This window comes from Poromitra crassiceps, assembly GCF_964638095.1.
Source record: "Poromitra crassiceps genome assembly, chromosome: 27".
Taxonomy (NCBI): Eukaryota; Metazoa; Chordata; class Actinopteri; order Beryciformes; family Melamphaidae; genus Poromitra; species Poromitra crassiceps.
In genome coordinates this window covers 15,674,641-15,693,892 of record NC_139650.1, presented here as the reverse complement: position 1 = coordinate 15,693,892, position 19,252 = coordinate 15,674,641, and the positions used below count along the sequence as shown (strand labels likewise).

General features: G+C 43.3%; 1 protein-coding gene across 1 annotated transcript in view; it reads right to left on the bottom strand.

Moving 5' to 3' along the window:
* LOC310799460 (sodium- and chloride-dependent taurine transporter-like) overlaps nucleotides 1-19,252 on the bottom strand; it is a 106,415-nt gene that overhangs the window by 16,399 nt on the left and 70,764 nt on the right. The window contains exons 10-11 of the mRNA XM_083662049.1: nucleotides 15,697-15,809; nucleotides 11,717-11,854 (exon numbers count right to left, since the gene is read on the bottom strand). Of these exons, the coding sequence (XP_083518175.1) occupies nucleotides 11,717-11,854; nucleotides 15,697-15,809 (251 nt within the window). The remainder of the gene's footprint in view (nucleotides 1-11,716; nucleotides 11,855-15,696; nucleotides 15,810-19,252) is intronic.

Here is a 19,252-nt window from a genome sequence, read left to right as displayed (position 1 = left end):
TTTTAAACATTCTATTGTGAAGCCGAGCATGTTCACTCTGTGTAGTGACGATTCAGATGTGTTCTTGAATATTCCAGCTAACACTCCTGATGTTGTTGTTGTCAATGAAAATGGTAGAGAGGTGTTTGTTCTAGAGGTTGGCTGTACCTTTGACCACAGCCTAGAGGAGGCCTTTCTAACCAAGATGATGACATACCAACAGCTAGAACAGACCATTTCACAGCTGGGCTACAGGTGTAAACTTCTAGTTTTCATATTTGGTAGCCTGGGTCATGTCCATAAGCTGGTTGTGAGAGGCCTTCAGATGGCTGGTCTCCCAAAGAGAAGGGCCAAGCAGTTAGCGAGATATTGTTCAATATCTACTATTATCGGCAGCCGCTCAATATGGAGGAGGCGCTGCTTTTTGTACCCATGAAGTGGATACTGACCTCTATCTTGCATTACAGTATAACTGTATAAGATAACATCACTGATGACGCGTCCTAGCGCATGCTGTAGTATGTATTTTAAAATATAGAATCCTGGCTTGCCCTGGCCAGTGACACTTAGGAAAGACTAGGTGACAACCAAGTATAGTTTGGTGACAAGCTGGAGAGACAGTTGATGGTCGGAGAGACAGCATTCGGTACGGGATGGGTTTAGCACCCCATCCTGGCTCTCTCGTGAGGGAGAAATCCACAAACGTTACGGATTAGCCTCCTGAAAATCTGTGCAAAGATCGGCGCGGCCTGGGGTCCTTCAGGCTAGAGCGAGGTGCCCGGCACAGGCGAATGACGTGCAGCGCACAGGCCCTCTTGAGGTGTCCTTGAGGCATCCTCTCTGCCTCTGGATTGCCTTTGCCCCATGAGGGTCTGGTGAGACGAAGGAGGAGTACGGCCGGGAGTTACCCACAGAGCCTAGATCAGACCTGGGCAAAAGGCGGCCCGCGGGCCACATGCGGCCCGCGAGCGCCCCCTGTGTGGCCCGCGCTGGAATTGCAAAAAAAAAAAAAAAAAAAAAATTTTTTTTTTTTTACAGTGCACCTGAATGCAACATGCAAGGTACCCGCTGAATAAGTGTCCAAATGTTCATGTTATTCTGGGCAATACTCCACTTCTGTTATAACATTTCAGTGTGGTATGGAATATCTTTCAGTAATCTTTATGACTAAAAGGCTAAAAGTAATCTAATGTGTAAGAAATGACTGTTCTACATTGAAGTAAAAATGGAAATAATTAACTTGTTGGTTTTGGATTTATTTAGCTTCAAGAGTGCATTTTTGTTCGTGTGACCCTCAACACAGGCTTTGAGAATCCCGGGCCACTTACTGATACTTATGCTTAAATTAACACTCATATTCTGGTTTATTTAAAGAAAAACATTTTGGCTAGTGGAAATTCTAATTGGCTGGTAACTTTAAAATATAGCAGCCATATTGGCAGGTGGTCAAAAAAGTTAATGACATAGGAGTGAGTGAGAAAAGGATCAAATATTGGTGTTTAAGACTGAATAATGACATCACAACTGTTAATTTAAAATGAGGTATTCCTCTAAACCTGACTTCAAATGCCCCCAAAAAATTTGCGCCGGCGCCATTCGGCCCCCAATGCTCAGCAAAATCTGGCCCTCTGGTAGCGAGGACATTTTTTTGTAGCCCTCTCTATCATCAAAGTTCCTGGGGTACGGCATGACAATATTTGTTCGGCCCCCGGCAACAATCTGGGTTTCTCATGTGGCCCCCTATGAAAAATAATTGCCCACCCCTGGCCTAGATCCTCCATGCACCGAAGTGCCAATACTGCGGCGTAGCACTAGCTCTATTGCAGCGGATTGGGCGTGATCAGCCCTTCCGCGGGCAACGTTGCAGACAGAGTAGGAAGGCTGATCCGTGAGCGGCTTCTGGGACACGAGTCGGGGTCTTAATTGGCCTCGGCTGGGTCTACTGGGCGAGGGTGTATGATGTTCGACAGACCCGAAACACCTTACGACCCCAGTTAACATCACTGATGACGCGTCCTAGCGCATGCTGTAGTATGTATTTTAAAACAAACATATATATCAACCTGCCATGTTATCATCCTGTGTGTTTCTTATGTGTATGCATTACTGTGTTTGCCGTCTGGACACTCATGTAACTGACTGACTCACAGCATTTGACTGCACTATTACTGTTTATGTCCTTTGCATACTTGTATTTATGTGGACATAAATAAATATTTCAAATGTGTGTATATGTGTGTATATCAGAGATTTGGACTTGAGACTTGGACTTGAGTCACACTTAAGTCACACACACAGTGACTTGAGACTTGACTTGAGACTCGTCCTCAAAGACTTGAGACTTGACTTGGACTTGAAGGTTCGGGGCTTGTGAACAATCTTTATTTATAAAAAAAAAATTGGTGCATTAACATTAACTCATTGAGTGCCAGCCACTTTTGGAGAACGGACGCTCCCAGTGCCAGAGTTTCAGAGCGTTTTCAGTGATTTCTCGAGGCCCACAGAATATTGTGTGATATTACTATGTAAACACGGAACACGCACAAAGAACGATGAGACTCTCTTCTATCATCTGCAAAAAAAAGTTTATTGATCCCATTTTCCGTTCTTTAGTTATGAGCCGGAGAAGATAGGCTGTTTTGAGCAAAAAGACACTTTTCAAATTAGAAGCTGAGTTATTCCGCCTTTTGTGAAATGCAGCATTTCAAGCACATTCACTGAGTCTGAAGATAATATTTTCTGATGTAGTGACGTGGTGTAGTTGTGTGGTGCCTGCGTGCCCCACCCCCCTCTCCCCCCCTCAGCTGCAAACTCCTCCCCACACTACACAGCCTCACGCACCCAGTCTATTTTCGGAGCGCTCCATTTTTTTGCGCCGGCTCCCAGCGCGACAAGGAAATGCCAAACCGGACTGCAGGGAAAGGTTTGGCCCTTCGGCATCGGGTGCTGCCTTTCTGGCGGCTAATCGTGTGAAGAAACTATGCAGACAGACAGACAGACAGAGGCAGAGGGGCTCAGTTGTGTGCGCGGATTGACTGCTGTTCGCAGCCAACATCAGCTGCAAGTCAGAGCCATCTATATGGCTCTGGCTGCAGCATGAGCGGTTTCTCTTTGATCACGGGCGTTTTTCCTGCTGTTTTTGGACCTTCCTCTAATCTGGAGAGCACTGTCGCCACCTAATGGGTCGGTAAAATAGGTTATACACATTCAACATGCCCCAAAATTTTACAGGAGATATATTAGGCTTTGATCCACGTCCCACCGTCAAAAAACGCAATTGACGACAATCGTCGTCATTGGCACTCTACGTCACTAAAGCAATTGACGACGATTGTCGTCATTGGCACTCAATGAGTTAAGGAAATGTCTACTAATAAGAATCTCAACTAATCAATGCTGATACTGTTTGTTAATAAAGGAGTGAGCATAATACAGTACATGCTTTGCATTCCTAAGCCCTTGTTCACACAGGACGCCGAACGTAAGCAGAACTGAAGCTTGATCAGGCACAAGCTGAACATACGCCTAACCGTTCACACAAGAAGCCTTCTCTTTTCCTCTCAGCGCCTACTCTCGCGCCTTGAACCCGCCCACAACTCCCATTGACTTCATGCCTGGCTTCACGCGTCACGCTTGGAAAATAGGCGTGAATCCTGAACGATCGCTTGAGCGTGGCTTCGGCGAGGCTTCAGCATGGCACGCGCGCGGGTGGTGTGAACGGCTTCGCCTGTTAACACATTCACTGCCAGCCGTTTTTTCAATACTGTAGGTAGGTTCTGCCAAGGTTTTTTTTTGAGGATTCTGGCTCATCTTTCAAGAGCCGAGGATTCTTTTCTGCTAAGATTTTGTGAACACAAATGATCTCAAAAGAACTAATAGAATGTGTGCTTTCTCTGTCTAAAAGAGTTAGTTTGTAGAGTAGTAGTTATGTAGGCATTAGCAGTAGAATACAGCATGGTTTCAGCGTCTGAAAATTTATTCTGAGATAAATGGCTTTTTGTGAAATTCGATAGAACAGTCACTTTAACCATTTATTTTTGGCGTAAGACGTCAGACATCTAAACAATAGTTTTGAACAGTAATTTCCTCCATAGCAGCAGGAAACCCCCCTCTCCTTCAAACTCCTCCCTCCGTGGGTGTGTCTCTGGTGGCTTTGCAGCGTTTGTCACAAGCGAGACTCTGCCTGTCTGTGCTGCCTGGCTGCTGGCGGCTGCTCTTTGGGCGAGTCTGCATGAGTCGTTTCGGTTGTGAGCTCAGCTGCAATGAAGCTGCGTGCGATTGTGGGCTTTCTGCCGGTGTTTCAAAGTGTGTTGCACGCATAATCTATTATGCAAATTTGCAATCCCCCACCGCCAGCTCCCAGCGCGATAATGCGCGAAAGCGAAAGCGTTTTCGCCAATCCATTTTACAGTATGAGAATGGTTTCCTCGCGCGGCTTTTTCTAGTCTGGAGAGCACTGTCGCCACTATTGGCTCCAATATTTTTATAGGAGACGTGGGGGGCGTTGATCCACGTCCCACCGTCAATTTTTTTTTTTTTTTTTTTTTTGACGAGTCAACTCGTCATTGGCAGTCAACCGTTGGATTTTTTTTGACGAGTCAACTCGTCATTGGCAGTGAACGTGTTAACAAGGACGCCTAAATGAAACTTGTGGGTTCAGCGTAGGTACAGCTTAGGTTGAGCGTTGCTTCGGCATCCTGTGTGAACGGGGGCTTAGTTTTAGCTATGCAGTGTTCTAAGCAGACTGGATGGCATCCAGCAGATGATAGAATGCTCATCCATAATAAGAGACTTGAGACTTGACTTGGACGTCCCCCTCAAAGACTTGAGACTTGACTTGGACTTGAGCTCAAAGACTTGAGACTTGACTTGGACTTGTAAAAAGTGACTTGTAACAAGTCATTTTTGGGAAGTACTAAGTACTAGTACTAAGTAGGCTACACAGCTCCACATACATACACACATTGATACATGGGAGGGGATTCATATTAATTTCTTGTTGAATTGAATTGAGAGGGAGTGATAGAGAGAGATATTACCCAGACAGACAGACAGACAGAAAAACATGCCGTTTTCATCATACTTTAGAGACTTGAGACAGTTAAGCCCAATTTATGCTTGGTCTGGCAACACTTGAAACCGTCGCCGAGAGAAATGAAGACTTGAGTCGACACTTTCAAGTGTCGACGAGCAGTGTCTGCTACCTGGTGAAATTTCTAGTGTCGCTGACTACGTCACATAGTGTCGCCCAAGTCTGATTGGCTATATAGACGGCACACACGCATGACTTCCTTGTTTTGGTTTTCGCTCGATTGAAATGAATGAACGTGTCCCCGCTATTTTGCGATGAATAGTCCTCTCGGGATAAATCTGAAGAGGCACGCCCACTGCTACTGGCATTTATAGGGGCAACGCCCCATGCCAAGCGGGGGGCACACCTTTTTAGTGCCACCCCATATTGCTTCATCAATGATGTAGAGATTAATTAGTTATTCTAGGTCGTTTGCAGAAACAAAAGCTCCCATAGTGAGATGGTATGTTAACATTTCAATGTATCTACTTACTGTATGTAATGGACGCTCTTATCTAAAGTGCCTCACTGAGTACATACTGTACATTTTTAGTCTCGGTGGTCCCATCGGGAATGGAACCACAAACCCTGTCTATGCCGTGCTCAACACACTGGGGTAGAAAACTGAACTGGAAAATAAAACTAAATTGGTAAAACTGTGAAACTAAACTGCTGAGAGAGAAAGAGACAGAGATAGAGAGACAGGGAGAGACAGAGACAGAGAGACAGAGAGAGAGACAGAGAGAGAGAGACAGAGAGAGAGACAGGGAGAGACAGAGAGAGAGACAGAGAGAGAGAGAGAGAGACAGAGATAGAGAGACAGGGAGAGACAGAAAGAGAGAGAGACAGAGAGAGAGAGAGAGAGAGACAGAGACAGAGATAGAGAGAGAGACAGAGATAGAGAGAGAGAGAGAGAGAGAGACAGAGAGAGAGACAGGGAGAGACAGAGACAGAGAGAGACAGAGAGAGAGAGAGAGAGAGACAGAGACAGAGAGAGACAGAGACAGAGAGAGACAGAGAGAGAGAGAGAGAGAGAGAGAGAGAGAGAGAGAGGGTATTTTAAGACTGAATATTTCCATATGTGAACGGCAGATGTGTCTGCACGTGAGCATGGCATTGTGTCTTGATGTATGCATGTGGCTGGTGTGCATGTCCTCTGTGTGTGTGTGTGTGTGTGTGTGTGTGTGTGTGTGTGTGTGTGTGTGTGTGTGTGTGCACACGTGCCTGTGTGTGGGTGTGTGTGCATGTCCAGTGTGTGTGTGTGCATGTCCTCTGTGTGTGTGTGCATGTCCTCTGTGTGTGTGTGTGTGTGTGTGTGTGTGCACACGTGCCTGTGTGTGGGTGTGTGTGCATGTCCAGTGTGTGTGTGTGTGTGTGTGTGTGTGTGTGTGTGCGCATGTCCAGTGTGTGTGTGTGTGTGTGTGTGTGTGTGTGTGTGTGTGCACGTACATGTCCAGTGTGAGAACCCTTTAAGATCTCTGGGAATCCTAAACTGGAAGCAGGCCACTGCAGCCATAAAAAGGTGTTGTCATGGGAACAACAGAGGAAGAGAGAAAAATAGAATGACAGAGGACGGGTGTTCAGAGAAGAGGTGGAGCTAAGGAACAGGCAGGGGGCGCTGTGAGAACAGAGAGAGAGAGGAGAGGAGCCTGGTAAACCCTCCTGATCACTTCAGTGTTGTTGTCAAGTCACTATCTCCAGTCCAGATTGAGTCTCAAGTCCACACTTTTCGAGTCCAAGTACAAGTCACCAAAGAAAGGTCAGCGTCGAGGCTACATTACCAGAGTCCAAGTCCAGAGTACACGTGCCTGTCCTGCACAAAATTGAAGAATGTCACTCTATTAATATAGCTATCAATATCTTATGCCAAATGATTAGGGCCTATTACAAAAAAACTAACCAAAACCAAAAAAACTGTATCAATTAACAAGTCCGCGTCCTCGTCTCCAACTTCTGTGCCCGACTCGAGTGGGACTCAGACTCTACTACAAAACTGGATCACGTGAACTCCTATCTGTTTGATTCTACAGGTCAGTCTGGTCTCCAGCCCACCCACAGCCATTTCCAGGAATTAGAATGTAACCGGGCCAATCAGGGACTTACCACGTATTTGACAATGTAACCAGCCAATCAGGGACGCTGCTGGAAAAACAATAATGGCGTCTCCCGAAGCAACGAGCGGTAACATTAACGTTAGTAGAGTCGCCCAATGTGAGTGGGTAGTCACAATGCGTCCTTATTGATGTTTTGTTCTGTAACTTTCTTATCCTCCTTTTGTATTTAGTTTGATTGGTTTAGCTTAGCTCGTAGCATATGAAAAAAAAAGGTAGACAAGTTAGACAGTATTGTCACCTGTATAATTCTTCGATGAAAGAATACAAAATGCATAGATGGCATTAACTTCAAGGAAAAAAGATTCCCTGAATATGAGTATGTTGGACTGCAAACATCGGTGGAAAATTCTACGAGACAGGTAGGCTGTTTACCTTAATTGGTCAGACTAAAATGTTACAGTAGCTAAACAATAACCAGAGACAATAGAAGATTTCACTCGGACCAAACAATTGTTATTTTGTGTGAGTTCTATGGTCTCTCGTGATTCTGAATATACTGTATAGTACCGTAGAGTTCAGTATTGTAGATCACTTGGTGTAAACAAGTAAAACTTTTTACAAGAATTTGAAGAAACGACTATGGAGAAATGAATGGAGAATGACATCTCTTGCCGAACCCGGAAGAGAGCGTGACATACTGTATATTGCATTCAAGACAACTCGGACCTCTGGACTTTCAACTCGGATTTTCCGACCTCCGGCATAGTTGCATTCATGCTGTTTTTAACTCGGAGTTACAAAAACATACACAGCTAGCTAATTTATATTTAATTTTAGTAAAATAGCTGTTGAATTCAACATATTGCTATAATCAGAGCGAAATATATACAATATAAACATATTGCATGATTACACCTCAAATTAGGTCAACAAACACTTTGATGACGTCGTCTCGGACAAACCGGAGCTCTGAAATGATACCTGAATTTCCAACCTGTAATTCCGACCTCGACAACCTTTCAATTCATTTTTTGCGGGTCGTTTTTTCCAGTCTTCCGAGTTGTCTTGAATGGGGTATTAGGCATGCTATTCCATCAAAAGTAATTTTCTGATATTAAATGTACTTAAGTATTGAAAGTAAAAAGTACAAGTAAATGCTGCAAAGAAAATCAAGCAAAAGCCATGCCTGGGCTTGAGTGGAAGTCTATTTCTTCTTCTTGACTTTTATAGCCGCTGGCAAACAACGTTATGTTGCATTACAGCCACCAAATGGAATGGCGTGTGGATCGTGATTAACGTAACTTGCAAACTAGGAGCACTGATTTGCCAAACCTGATCGCTTGCAGGCTACGCAATTTCTTCTGATTTTACTTTGTAACTAAGATGCTTGGGGGAAATGTAGTGGAGTAAAAGTATCCATTTTATTTGAGAAATGTAGTGGAGTAAAAGTGAAAGTTGACAGAAATATAAATACTCAAGTAAAGTACAGATACTCAGAAAAAATACTCTAGTACAATACTTCAGTATTTATACTTAGTTACATTACACCACTGCTTCCGGGTCATTTTACTAGTTGGGAACCTTCCTAATCAAAAAAGAGAAATTGAACGCAGCCAGAAAAAAGGAGAGAATCAGGGGAGTAGACAAGAAAAAAGAGAGAGAGCAGGAAGAGGAGTGGGATTTAAAAGAGAGAGAGCAGGAAGAGGAGTGGGATTTAAAAGAGAGAGAGAGAGCAGGAAGAGGAGTGGGATTTAAAAGAGAGAGAGCAGGAAGAGGAGTGGGATTTAAAAGAGAGAGAGCAGGAAGAGGAGTGGGATTTAAAAGAGAGAGAGCAGGAAGAGGAGTGGGATTTAAAAGAGAGAGAGAGCAGGAAGAGGAGTGGGATTCAAAAGAGAGAGAGCAGGAAGAGGAGTGGGATTTAAAAGAGAGAGAGAGCAGGAAGAGGAGTGGGATTCAAAAGAGAGAGAGCAGGAAGAGGAGTGGGATTTAAAAGAGAGAGAGAGCAGGAAGAGGAGTGGGATTTAAAAGAGAGAGAGAGCAGGAAGAGGAGTGGGATTTAAAAGAGAGAGAGAGCAGGAAGAGGAGTGGGATTTAAAAGAGAGAGAGCAGGAAGAGGAGTGGGATTTAAAAGAGAGAGAGCAGGAAGAGGAGTGGGATTTAAAAGAGAGAGAGCAGGAAGAGGAGTGGGATTTAAAAGAGAGAGAGAGCAGGAAGAGGAGTGGGATTCAAAAGAGAGAGAGCAGGAAGAGGAGTGGGATTTAAAAGAGAGAGAGAGCAGGAAGAGGAGTGGGATTCAAAAGAGAGAGAGCAGGAAGAGGAGTGGGATTTAAAAGAGAGAGAGAGCAGGAAGAGGAGTGGGATTTAAAAGAGAGAGAGCAGGAAGAGGAGTGGGATTTAAAAGAGAGAGAGCAGGAAGAGGAGTGGGATTTAAAAGAGAGAGAGAGCAGGAAGAGGAGTGGGATTCAAAAGAGAGAGAGCAGGAAGAGGAGTGGGATTTAAAAGAGAGAGAGAGCAGGAAGAGGAGTGGGATTTAAAAGAGAGAGAGCAGGAAGAGGAGTGGGATTTAAAAGAGAGAGAGAGCAGGAAGAGGAGTGGGATTTAAAAGAGAGAGAGAGCAGGAAGAGGAGTGGGATTTAAAAGAGAGAGAGCAGGAAGAGGAGTGGGATTTAAAAGAGAGAGAGCAGGAAGAGGAGTGGGATTTAAAAGAGAGAGAGAGCAGGAAGAGGAGTGGGATTCAAAAGAGAGAGAGCAGGAAGAGGAGTGGGATTTAAAAGAGAGAGAGAGCAGGAAGAGGAGTGGGATTTAAAAGAGAGAGAGCAGGAAGAGGAGTGGGATTTAAAAGAGAGAGAGCAGGAAGAGGAGTGGGATTTAAAAGAGAGAGAGCAGGAAGAGGAGTGGGATTTGGAGAAGCTAAGTCAGTCTTTCTATGAATACGAGTGGAGGGAAGGGAAGTTCTCATGACTTGACAGTATAAATAGAGCCTTCATTTCCCCAGGGAATGACACTAATAGCTATCTGCAAACTGTCTGAGCCGTACGCTGCTGTTGTATTAATTTTAAAGGGACAGACTTTCATGTAGGAACTATTTTCTTTTGACCAAACTACACCCATCAACTGCGCAGAAGGAAGCGTGCATCTAGCATTAGCTTAGCTGTAATGTTAGCTTAGCTGTAATGTTAGCTTAACTGTAATGTTAGCTTAGCTGTAACATTAGCACGCTTCCTTCTGCGTGGTGAGACAGTTGGCGGGTGTAGTTCAGTTGAAAGAAAATTGTTCCTACATGAAACAGTCAATCTTGAGTAACCGGGTCATCATTTCTGGAAAGAGACATTGCTGTTGAGTTTCTCAAATGTTTGTGTGTGTGTGTGTGTGTGTGTGTGTGTGTGTGTGTGTGTGTGTGTGTGTGTGTGTGTGTGTGTGTGTGCGCTCTGAGCACCACAAGCCGATGCCATCCAGTTCCATTATATTCGAGAGAAGTTTCTGCCTTCTCTCTACAGCTGATATCTCCAAAACTCAGGCAACTCACACCAAAACTATCTGGATAAATAGCACTACAGGTGACAGGGGAAATATGTATTTTTGATTTAAAATGGGTGGCTAGGGCTCCAAATCAGGCCACCAGTGTACTGTACATATCATCATCATCAGTATATAAAAGGGAGCTAGGGCTCTGTCTGTCTGTTTCTCTGTCTGTCCCACTGATGACATCATCAGTGATGTCATAAATACTGATGTCATCAGTGATGATGTCATCAGTGAGAGTGGGAGGGGGGAGAGCCTGAGGGAGAGAGAGAGGGAGAAGAGGGCGGAGAGACTGAGGGAGAGAGAGAGGGAGACATTATGCGCGCGCCAATAGGGCAGGCAAGGCCACACAGTGGGCAAGGACACGCAGCTACAAATGCGAGCTGCAGGGCCAGCTCGGTGAGCTGCAGGGCCAGCTCGGCTCGGCTAGTATTGGATATAATGCAATCTGTAAATGTGTATTTTGTAAATCTATTGACTAAAGCGAGTCTGTTATCCTTTAAAAACTACAACAATTTGTTGTAATGTTATGCTCCAAATCCTTTTGAACTCTTCATAAGGTGTACCCCATCGAAACTGGATTTTGCTGACAAAAACCCCACATAGAACAAAATCACCCATTAAAAGTTCCTTCTATGTTCTATGTTCTGTGTATGTTCTGTGTTTGTTATGTGAGATCGTTTTGATTCATGCCCTTTCCAGTGCCATGCAAGACATACAGTATAGTGCTGTGGATGTCCATGAGGCTGCTGGGTCTCACAGTCCCTCTTGTGTTCCTTTGCCCGCCCATATTTAGCCCTCAGCGCTGGGATCAGATGGAGGAAACATCAAAGCATGTACTGTATCCTCACTTGTCTATCTGTTAGCATAGCAGCATTGATTCGTTGGCATTATTATTAGACATTTCCTTAGTGTGTCCCAAATCTCAAGTCAAGTATCAAGTCATTGTGTATGTGACTTAAGTGTGGCTCTGTGGTCTCTGGTGTGTTTCCCTTGGTAACCATGGTGAGGCCCAGCAGGTAGCTGATGTGGTGTGTTTACCTTGGTAACCATGGTGAGGCCCAGCAGGTAGCTGATGTGGTGTGTTTACCTTGGTAACCATGGTGAGGCCCAGCAGGTAGCTTATGAAGCAGACCACAGCGATGAAGATCTCCCTGCGGTAACCCTTCCTTAGGAAGGACGGATACAGATCCACCAGAGACGTGATCTGCCCTTCCACCTCCACAAACTGAAACCACCGAGAGAGAGAGAGAGAGAGAGAGAGAGAGAGACAGCTAACTAGCTAGACGAAGGTTGTTACAGCCAGCAGGCAGCAGGCTTAGCTACCATAGCTAACAGCTAACTAGCTAGACGAAGGTTGTTACAGCCAGCAGGCAGCAGGCTTAGCTACCATAGCTAACAGCTAACTAGCTAGACGAAGGTTGTTACAGCCAGCAGGCAGCAGGCTTAGCTACCATAGCTAACAGCTAACTAGCTAGACGAAGGTTGTTACAGCCAGCAGGCAGCAGGCTTAGCTACCATAGCTAACAGCTAACTAGCTAGACGAAGGTTGTTACAGCCAGCAGGCAGCAGGCTTAGCTACCATAGCTAACAGCTAACTAGGTAGACGAAGGTTGTTACAGCCAGCAGGCAGCAGGCTTAGCTACCATAGCTAACAGCTAACTAGCTAGACGAAGGTTGTTACAGCCAGCAGGCAGCAGGCTTAGCTACCATAGCTAACAGCTAACTAGCTAGACGAAGGTTGTTACAGCCAGCAGGCAGCAGGCTTAGCTACCATAGCTAACAGCTAACTAGCTAGACGAAGGTTGTTACAGCCAGCAGGCAGCAGGCTTAGCTACCATAGCTAACAGCTAACTAGCTAGACGAAGGTTGTTACAGCCAGCAGGCAGCAGGCTTAGCTACCATAGCTAACAGCTAACTAGCTAGACGAAGGTTGTTACAGCCAGCAGGCAGCGGGCTTAGCTACCATAGCTAACAGCTAACTAGCTAGACGAAGGTTGTTACAGCCAGCAGGCAGCGGGCTTAGCTAACATAGCTAACAGCTAACTAGGTAGTTAACATGCCAGCTTGTCCTCAGTCAGAATCAAATTGTCATATGAGTCATACGTCATCGTTCCATTTAAGCAACAAACTTAACTTTTTTAACTTAAGCACAAAATTAAGTTACAGTATTTGTCAAAGGTGGTAAATACATGGCAAATGCACACCCATATAATGCCAACTGAATCATACTGTATTTGATACATATTTTATTCAGGGCACCTCCCTCCCTCCTCCACATCTACATCATCTGTGTGATATTTTCTTCTTGAAAAACCTGACATATACAATCACATGCAGTGCCTAACCCGAGCTACCAGGGGGAGAAGGCATTCAACTTAGACATCCAAAATGGAAATGGACTGACTCTAGGGTTTGCAAATTATTAAAATAAATTATAAAGGGTTGCCACTTTTCAGAGAACCCATCTCCCATTCACTCTGAGAGAACATTTAACATCATGAAAGTTTAGGGAAAAAATTCAAAACATCTTTGAGCTCTAATGAAACAGAAGGAGGCAAAGAAGATCTCCAAGTCAGCAGGATTCTACGACCTGCTGTAACAGATGTAAATGCTACTAATTCTGGCTTCATGTCAAGGAGAAAGAGGTTATTTGGGACAAGACAAATTGCTATTCTCGTGCACTTTCTAGTAGGCCTTGGTATTGCCAATGATTTCCTGATTCACTACAATTCCGATACACAAGGTGCCGATTCGATTTGATTTCGATATCGTTATTTCAGTTACAATACCAATTTTGCTTTGATATGAAAGATATTCTGAAATAACTAATGTACATTGCACAAGGCACCATCTAACTGTCCTGGTGCATTACTTTTTTTATTCATTTATTTATTTATTGAGTGCATGGTCATTAGCATAATTACAGGGATAATGACATTTTAATATTCCCATTCATTGTTTAGACCAATACCCCCATTCCCTCCCACCACCTTTTCCAAAACTGAAACAATTGCACACAGTTGTATCCCATGTACTCCTGGAGCATTACTAAATATATTAATGCAGTGATGAAGTGTGGGCAGCGGCCCACTAGTGGCCCATGGAGGTACTACAGGTGGTGCCAAAAATGGAGAGAATGCACACCATAAAATCTCAGCGAGGTGCCGGTGACGGACAAGAATCTATAAAAAGAGTAGAAACCGCACACTCTGGCTCCGATGCAATGAATTTATACGTTGTCTTTTTATTAAATTCATTGCATCGGAGCCAGAGTGTGCGGTTTCTACTCTTTTTATATTACTACAGGTGGTGCCAACACCCGATTTTCGCAGGCAATCAAATGGCTGTAGCAGGGTCATTTTTAAAGGTACAGTGGAGATCCTGTTATCAAGAAGAAGAAGAAACTAGAAGACCTAAGGCATCCATTGGTGCCAAGCATAATGTGCTAGCTCATAGGGAAGGTGGCAAAAATAATGCTCCAAATGACTTTAAATTTGGGCGAGGGAAAACTATTTCAAATGGGTACCTTGACCTCTCAGCTCAATTGATCTGAATGGAAATTGGTTCAATGGGTCACGAGTCTCCTCTTTACAGATCAGGAAGAAATTGATTAATTTCTTGTGTTGTTGCTCATCACATTTTGTCTCAACAAATGTGTTATGCATGCAAATACTTCTGATGAGTAAGGGGGTAGAAAATGTTGGAAATCTGCTCTTGGGTATTTTGCCAAAATGTTTTTGTATGAGGATGGATTATTAATTTCCCTTATGCCCAAGTTCACATGCTCTGTTAATGAAATGAAAAATATATAATATAAAAAACATATATGGAAATATATCATCTTAGTCTCGTGTGTTGGTCAGAGTTGTGATTAAAGGGTTGGGTGGGCCCCGGAAGATTTTCACATTTCAAAGTGGGCCGCGGCATTGTTAAAGTCCCTGGAAACCAAAAATATTTCTTTATTATTTAGCATTTTGAGTTAATCACATCACATGACCCTATGTTAATAAGCCACCAGCCAAATTTGAACGATGATGAACGTCGCAAAGTATATAAATTTAGGTTTGACAGCCATGGCAAAACTCATGAGATTTCATTATTTTTTAGAGTGTATTATCTCCCGCGGAATGTGTGGGCGTGTCCCATCTACAGCAGGGAAATTTCTGTCTCTCGGAGAGCGCGAGAGAGAGGGGGGGAGGGAAACGGAGAAAGAAAGAAAGAGATGAGTGCACACACCGTGTGTGTGTGTGTGTGTGTGAGTGTGTGTGTTCGCGCGTTGCTCCGCGGCTCTGTCTCTCTCTCTCTCTCTCTCTCTCTCTCTCTCTAGAGAGAGAGAGAGAGAGAGGTGTCGGGTTTCAGGCCATTCTCTGAGTGTGTGTGTTCGCGCGTTGCTCCGCGGCTCTGTCTCTCTCTCTCTCTCTCTCTCTCTCTCTCTAGAGAGAGAGAGAGAGAGAGAGAGAGAGAGAGAGAGAGAGAGAATGGCCTGAAACCCGACACCTTGCTAATCTCACAAGCAGACGGCACACAGAGGAGACGGACAGCAAGGGAGCACTGTCACTGGGGGCAAAGAACGGACTTGCCATAGGTGGGTGCGGATTGCGTGCGTGTACAAAGGTTATATAGAGCTTATGACGTCATAAGCTCCTGCGTTTTAGCACCTCGCGCACTGCTGTCTTCAATGAGGAAGTACTTTTTAGAATCTTGTAGAAAAGTGGCGATTTTAAGGCTTTGGGTTGAAAGTAATGTATAATAATTTCGGAGGCACAAAATTACTAACATAAGACCCTAAATAACATAGTTAGAACGTTTTTGTGGATTTTGGTTTCCAGGGACTTTAAGTTTGGGAACCCCTGTATTAATGTTTACAGATGTTTACAAGATGCCGTTGCATCAAAAACCAAAACACGCGAGTCTACTGAGGTTATAACTTCAAGCATGCACGAGGAAAGGCATGTATTTAGGAGTTTACGAATCAATATCAGTTCGTTCAAATGAATATCAATTTGATATGGATATATCGATCTTTTTAACCCAGCCCTAATCTCCAGCAGGGGGCGTGTGACTGACCTGGCTGTCGAGGCCCAGCAGCAGCAGCATGATGAAGAAGAGGATGGCCCAGAAGGTGGGCATAGGCATCATGCTCACAGCCTTGGGGTAGGCGATGAAGGCCAGACCCGGACCTGCAGGGGGCGGCAGAGGGCAGAGAGAGCGAGGGTAGAGCAGAGAGAGAGAGAGGGGGGGGGGGCAGAAAGAGCGAGAGGTGGAGGGGGGGGAGAGACATTAGCATCGTACAGTGGGTTCATCTGATCTGCATCCCTGAGGGAAAAACAAAGGCCCCAGCCAGCGGAGACGCAGAAGCAGATCTGAATGCATGAACAAGCCTGAGCTGCTCTACTAGGAATGGAGTGCTAAAGTCACACCCTCTTCGGGTTAGGCATACAAACCAAGGGATTTCATCCACCATTCTTTTTTCCATAGATGTTTCCTTTTCACTTGGACCAAAAACAAAAAGGATCAGAGTGAAATGTTGTGGTCTCTCTTGATTCTAAATATAGCTGAATCGCTTAGTTTGACCAAGTCAAACTATTTTTAGAAGGATTTTGCTAAATGTCTATGGAAAAATAAATGGGGAATGGAATCCCTTAGGTCATATGCCAACCCTTGAATAGGGCGTGACTTTGGCACTCTATGGACGTGTGTGTGTGTGTGTGTGTGTGTGTGTGTGTGTGTGTGTGTGTGCGCACACGGCCTGTGTGTGGGCGTGTGATTGTTGTGTTTGTAGAAAGCTAGTTGTCCTCTAGAATTCAGATGCAGTATGTCTAATACCTTAGAGCTCAACAGTAACCGCCCACTTTTTCGTGGCTCTGGGTTCCAGGAAGTCAATTTCCCCATTCATTTCCCGTTTGATGTTTCAAAAAATGCTTATATGAAACTAACATTTTTTTTTTTTTTTTTGATCCAGAGAAAAAAATATTGGAAAATGGGACTTAAGGAAAATAAATAAATTAAAATAAAACTTTTGCCTTTTCCCCCCATTTTCCTCCCCCCTCAAATCAAATGTTTTATGGTCATGATTCATCTCGTAGCTGGTTAGCTTGGTTCCAAGCTTAAAACTCTATAAGGACTTTCTGAAATGTCTATGGAGAAATTAATGGGGAAATTCACTTCTTGGATCCGGATCCGCGAAAATGTGGGCGGTCACTGTTGAGCTATTTCCTCACACCTAGCTGTTTAACACAATACTTACGTCTAACTGTAAACATGTATAAATGCTAACTACTATTTTCATATATATATGTGTACAGGAAGTGGTTCCTAACTAGTAAATGTGTTCTGAGATAAGAGTGACGGTACCGTGAGACAGTTGGACCATGGCAGAAATACATTTGGAAATTATTTCAAACATTTCACCTGCTTAAGGTGCGCTTGATTCACTTTACCAGGCAGCTGAAAAACCTCAAACATGGGGACAATCAACTGCAGGATAAAGTAAATAAAGCACTTCTTGGTTTCTCAAATTAATTTAAATATGTCAACATCTATTTTGCTCTCACTCAAGTCATTTTGCATCCCTTTGGATGGTCTGTACTAAGAAGGGATGCAAAATGACCACTGCAAAACAGCAGCAGGTGCAAACCGGGAGTTCAAGTAAAAGCAAAGGATTTTTCCAAGATCCAATTGTGACGTTACTGCTAGATTGTAACCTGTACAACAGAAGGAACAAGGAAACAGTCAAAACAGCAAAACAGCATTGCGGCTGATAGCTAGATAGATTCAGTTTATGTTGTGAATTATGACAAGGCATCCAACCAAACACCGCGTTGACTCGCAAAATAAACCTGGGAAAACACAATCTCCCATTCCCTGAGAGGAGAGATGCTAGCAAAAAGTGAAATGCTAACTGGACTCAAACAAAAAAAGTCTAACTCAACTTATTAAACAAAACCCACATGATATATTCCAGGTGCACAATTAGATTGTTTTGTGTGTGACCTGTCTGTACAAAACACATTACATTGCATACAATTCAGTTTTCATAGCAGATTGTTGACTCGTTAGAAGCCATAGCATTGCTGCTTACTTTACTTTGCAGTGTGAAGAAGGCACAATCTGCTTCCTGTAAATCCACTTCAGAGTAAACACTCGTGCAGAATACATTGATTTATCTGTTGCTGATTACAATCAAGCAGTTGCAGTTAAGGCAGACTAACTTGCATTTCCTTACTTCAAGTTTTTTTTTAACTTGCATCTCATCTCCGCTCACCTGGCAGTAGTAGATAGGACAAAATCAATATGGTAAGTCAAATATAAGATACATAAAAGTTGTCCATGTGTCTCTGAGGCTCATTCTGTCTCCACTCAAGCATTCTTCTGATCTACACTTGTCTTCTGTGATAGCCTGAGCAGCTTACTGTAGCTAAGCTAGCTAGCCTGAATCTAGTTTAGCTAGCTTTGCTTCCCTGACTCTGTCTGATCCTGGGGCCTAAGATGAAGCCTGGGTTTCACAAAAGCACGTCATGCTAAGAGCATCTCTGTTCCATGGTAAGCAAAAGGGACATCTACAGTGTTTGTCCCATTTGATTTCAGACCAGATGCACTGCGACTGTATCCAAATAGGGCTAAGAGCTTCACTTATATCGAGTGCCAGAACACACCTTCTTCTGGGTTCTGCATGGGACCTAGGAGGTGAATTTCGCCCATTAATCTTCCGATTGACGTTTCGTAAAATCTAGGGATACACGATATATCGGCATATTTTTCCCCACATCCCCCCTTTTTTGTTTGTTTGTTTTAGCTTTGTTGTTTGCTTGTTTTGGTCCAAGTCAAATGTTCTATGGTGATTCATCTCATAGCTAAATCGCTTTTGTTTGTCCAAGTAAAAGTATATATATATATATATATATATATATATATATATATATATATATATATATGTATGTATGTATATATATATACTGTATATATCCTGTATAAATTATATATATATATATATATATTATATATATATATATATATATATATATATATATATACATATATATATACATATATATATATATATATATACATATACATACATACATATATATATATATATATATATATATATATATATATATATATATATATATATATATATATATATATATATATAATTTATATCAATAAATTAAGTAAAACTCTTATTCTAAGGATTTTACGAAACGTGTGAGAATGAGGAAATTCACTTCCTAGGTCAGAACCCAGAAGTGGGCATGACTCAGGCACTCCATACAGGCAGAAATATTTCCCAGAAAGAGGATAATAACAATTTTCCAAACTCCAACCACATACTGTAGCTCTGGAAAACCTGCTTTCAGTAGGTGTTTTAACACCTTTGTTTGAATGTAACTCGGAGCCCAATATAGAAACAGTCTGGAGGCATCTTCCAACTGCTTTGGGATTTGAGTAACAGGCATACATGAAGTCCTTTTGGGAAAGCAGGCATGACATCACCTGAACTTGGTCTGACTTGGTCTCCTCACAAAGAACAGCATTGATTGCGTTCCTTCACAGAATGACTGCACACTGTAGCAAAGAGCCAATGAGATACAGTAAATCACATGATAACATCAAGCAAATC